Consider the following 5,000-nt stretch of genomic DNA (forward strand, 5'->3'; position numbering starts at 1 on the left):
ATCCGCAAAAAGACCCGCTTACCCACCCAACCATCCACAAAATGCCGCGCTTACCCACCCAACAATCCGCAAAAAGCCGGGCTTACCCCCAACCATCTGCAAAAGTGGTGATGTGTTCAGTGACGTCGGAATAGCGTATCCTTCACTATTCCTTTTGGTGTTTGATTTATGGTTAAATGTCCCTTGGCCATACGAAGTTTTTTTAAAGCAAATTATCATACTGAATTATATATAATTTTTTTAATAATTAGGTAAGGGGGATGACTCTGCGTCACATCTACGTCAAAAAGCACCACTCGTTCGAAACGCTCTGACGAAAGTTAAGGTGAAACACTCGGAAAGAAGAAACACCCGATGAAAGCTTTAGTAGCATGGAAAGCCATGAGTCGGTTTAAAAGTTGTTTACGATAAACGCTATTTCGTGGCCTCTGGAATGCATTATAGTAATATACGAGACACGAAGTAAAAAACAACACTTTTTTTCACTGCTAGTGTGGAAGAAAACTAGGTTGAAAAGTTTGATGAAACACTGGTGGTTAGACTGCAATTGCCTTGGTGAAACTCGCTAGAACTAAGACCCTGGGACGAGGTCGATTCTTCGCAAAATTTCATTACTGCTGTTGGAGAGAGGAATGAAACATTTCTCTTCAGTACTTTACAAAAATTCAGAGCAAAGTTGTTTCCAGTTGCACCGAGTCAGTTACGATGTCATTAAGCCATGCAAAATCAGCACTTACAGGAGGTCAGAGTCAGGAATATGAAATATCATATAGAGATATTAATAGTCTTTCGCTACCCATCACCCTTGAATGGCCCTTTCAAGAATGAGAATTGTGTATTGGACGGTAAATGACAACCTATGTATCGGATGGTATATTATAATATAATCTATATCTATACGCAAATAGCCATTAGAACGCAATAACCATTACTAAATAAATCTAAAAATAATTTCATGGCAGACCACAGGCAACAAGGAGACATGGGGACAGTAACCCTGGTTCTGGCGCTGTGCATCGCCATCCGCCTTGCACTGGGATTCGTCATTCAGCCTCCTCTGATTCAGACGCCTTCGCTGGACCCAGAGACGATGTGCAGAAACATCAAGTAAGTGAGGGAGGGAGGAAGGGAGGGAGGGAGGGAGGGAGGGAGGGGGTGCAAGCAAAGTCTACAAAACTCTTGAAGTTCTCGGTATATCTGGTTCTTATATAGTCTCGTGAAAGGGGAAAATGTTATTTTCCCTCTAATTTTAAATCATACCTATGGTTTCAAGCGTAGATTTGATTATTGCTTATCAGAAGCTTTAGCATGAACACTTTTTGAAAATATAAATTTGACTTATTTTAAAGGCCAAAATTTGCATTACATTTTAGAAACAACGTAATTTGTTACAAAACTATAAAGGCATATCTATATATATATATATAATATATATATATATATATATATATATATATATAATATATATATAGTATATATATATATATATATATATATATATATATATATATAAACACACATTATGCAGGTTTGGCTGCATGGTAGATGACAGTGAACTTCAACTATTTTGATAATGGTTCTTTCCGATGTCCTGTAGTTTCTCTTCACTTCACTACTCGAAGTTCGTAGAATTATAAAGAAAGCCGCTTCTTGATAATTACTTTTATTTTTGTCTCCATAGTGAATTTTCAGACTGTACTTCGTAACAATCCAGACTAAAATATTTACATAATTTCTTGGCCAAACATAACAATTAAAAATAAGTAAACAAATAAGTAAAAATTACGATTGTTATGGAATTACTGTTAACAAGCAGCAAGTCAAAGAATGAGCCACTGGCAATGGTTTATTAAAACAACGAAACAACTCTACAAAAAATGAGATGTTTAACAAATTGGAAATAAACTAACATATATGTGTGTACTTTTATGTATAGATATATAAAACTAGAGAATATTCAGAACTTCGCCAATTACAAGGTCAGTGCTAAAAATTTTGAGAAACCTGTGTCATCCTTTGTCCTGAGAGTTCAAGGCTTCGTGTCTCTTATGAAGATGGCTTATGTCTTCCTCAATCACCCCATAGAATTGTTACTGTACACAGAACCTTGGCACATTGTTAGTTGTCTTTTCGTTATCTTTGTTTCGCCATGCAAGTCGACGAGGTGATTTTTTATTGATCCTGTCTGTGTGTGTGTGCATGCGAAAACTCTCTCCGGCAATGCAAGTGGTATAGCCAATATATGTGTGGAGGAATGACTTCCTTCCCGGTTACAGGAATACTAACTGTCGGGAACTCCCCCGAAAACTGGTGTACGATTCAGAAGGAATCGGTTTTTTTTTTCATTCTTATAATTTATGGTAAATCCTGAGACAGATATTATCCCTTTCTTTCTTTACCCGTTTTTACATGATTGGAAACCATCTTTTTCAGCAGCTTTTCTTCAACTTAGTACCAACTTGACATTTCTCCTTGAAAAAAGAAGTTAATTTGCTATTTTTCTTCGCCAGTTCGTAAAGAATCATTCAGGATCACTTTATTCAAAACCTCCTTTACAGTTTCATCTATTATTTCCATAGGAAAGTTATTATTTGTTAACATTTGTTTTATTCTCGTAATTTCATTGTGGAAGGAATCCCAGTCACTACGAGTCCCATACCCTCTACCGCAATAATGTCTTAATTACTCCTATTTTGTATTTTTCGGAGAAAACATCATTGAAATTAACACAATCTTCAAGATTAGTTGACTTTCCATACACCGAAGGTTTTACAGTGTTATTAGTATTTCTGCAAACAGGAAGGATGTCATTCCTCCACATACTATATATTGGATATACCACTTACATTGTGCGGAGAGAGATTTCGCATGCACAAACACACACGATCAATAAAAAAAAAATCACCTCGTAGACTTTCATGGCGAAACAAAGATAAAGAAAAGTCATCTTAATACATGTGTCAAGGTTCTGTGTAGTATCAATTCTATTTCTGTGGGGCGCTTGAGGAAGACATGAAGCCTTCCTTGGAACTCTAAGGACAATGATGCCAGAGGTTTCTAAAAAAATTTTAGCATTTTTTTTGTTTTTTTTAGGGAAGTGTTGAATATTTTCTAGTTTTATATTACCTATACATAAAAGTACATAAATATATGTTCGCTTATGTTCGAATTGTAAAACACTGTCTTCATTCTTTGTATAGTTGTTCCGATGTTTTAATTAACCATTGATAGTTACCCATTTTTTCACGTGTTACATGTTAACAGTAATTCCGTGACAATCGTAATATGGAAATAATGTTAATATTTTAGTTTAGAATGATTATGGACGAAGTACACTCCGAAAGTTTGTTATGGAGACGAGAAGTGGCTTTTTATGAACTCCCAGTAGTGAAGTGAAGAGCGAATACAGGTCATTGGAATGAACCAATATCAAAATAGTTGAAGTTCGCAGTTATCTATCGTTCAACGAAAACCTGCATATATGTGTATATATATATATATGTGTATATCTATATATATATATATCATATATATATATGTATATATATATGTGTGTGTATATATATATAATTATATATATATATAATATATATATATATATATATATATATATATATATATATATATATATTCAAACTATAACATTGGAGATACCTATAACCCTCCATGGGGATGAATAACCATCAATTGACCCATAAATAATGTCAAAAGCTCGTTGTCTTGACAAACATGCCAATATTAAGTTTTAAAACCCCCCAGAAACCATGAAAAACAGCAACTAAGTGAACAGTGTTATTCCAGATTTGTTGACTCCAAACGTAAGACTGCAATCCGCGAATCGGTGCTCAGAAATCTGTGCCAGGTGGGACTGTCACATGTTGATTTGGATGACGTCCGCAAGCAGTTTGCCATCTTCAACTTCCACAGAGATGCCTTTGAAAGTTCACCACGGTGGTATTCTGGAGACGCACCGGTAAGTGACTGAACTTCCCAAGTAAATTTAAGACAATTTTCATATATCAAAACTCGAGAACCATTCTCGAAATACATGGCTTGAGTAATAGTAAATGATGGTGTGTCTTTAACAGCTTTCAACACGTTTTCTGGTTTAGTCTTCCCACATTCTCAAGTTACAATGAAAGAAGTTATAACTGAACACCTCAGTGATTATCAAGACATGAAATGAGGGTTTCAGATGCCAAAGCAACACTGCCCCTGCCGAAAATCTGGGGGAACGACTGACATGTCAACTTAACAAAGACTCTGTGAGGAGTAGAGGCGGCAGCATCAAGGAAATCAGAAATCAGAGTGATGCAAAAACCTACGACGAAAAATTTCCATACGAATTATCACAAGTACTGAGCAGCAGCAAATATCACGGTTGAATGCACGTTTATTAACATCTGGAACATGTTTTAAGTAACAAATTTGTTTTATCTTGTACGAAAAATGTGAAGAAATTATTTTCTACCACATCATTGTGGGTGGCTTGGAACCTCTGAACTCAATAGTAAAATCTCCTACGTAGAAAAACTCAGTTTGTTGGTACGAATATAATGAGACTTGTAGCAACAAATAAAGTAGTTGGGAAAAAATTGTCAGTGAAATTAGCCAAACAACTGAAATGACAGATACTTTTATTCCTAATAGCTTCATAGAAAGGAGACTCAACACCCACAAATCAGACCAACAGCGCGTTCCCGTTACAGTAACCACAGACCTCATCTTGGGAACAACCCGACAATAACGCATATAGTACAAAACTGTAAAGGACGGAGCAGCACAACAGACAGCTGAATTTTGGAGACAGGTCATATAGAAACACAATACTTCAAGTATACAAGGAGGCCAGCTTCTCAACATCAGTAGTCAAACACATACCCTACGAATACATTCATACCCCAAAACCACGTAGTAAGCTCAAGGTAATGAATTCCCTTGAAATCAATATGGAATCGTAGTTATATATTAGGGTTTAGCAGCTTTACAAATAAATCGTA

General features: G+C 35.8%; 1 protein-coding gene across 1 annotated transcript in view; it reads left to right on the forward strand.

The window, feature by feature from the left end:
* LOC135219239 (uncharacterized) overlaps nucleotides 1-5,000 on the forward strand; it is a 123,460-nt gene that overhangs the window by 103,777 nt on the left and 14,683 nt on the right. The window contains exons 2-3 of the mRNA XM_064255835.1: nucleotides 963-1,107; nucleotides 3,802-3,973. Of these exons, the coding sequence (XP_064111905.1) occupies nucleotides 983-1,107; nucleotides 3,802-3,973 (297 nt within the window). The 5' untranslated portion in view covers nucleotides 963-982. The remainder of the gene's footprint in view (nucleotides 1-962; nucleotides 1,108-3,801; nucleotides 3,974-5,000) is intronic.

The sequence above is a fragment of the Macrobrachium nipponense genome, chromosome 1 (genome assembly GCF_015104395.2).
Source record: "Macrobrachium nipponense isolate FS-2020 chromosome 1, ASM1510439v2, whole genome shotgun sequence".
Lineage (NCBI taxonomy): Eukaryota > Metazoa > Arthropoda > Malacostraca > Decapoda > Palaemonidae > Macrobrachium > Macrobrachium nipponense.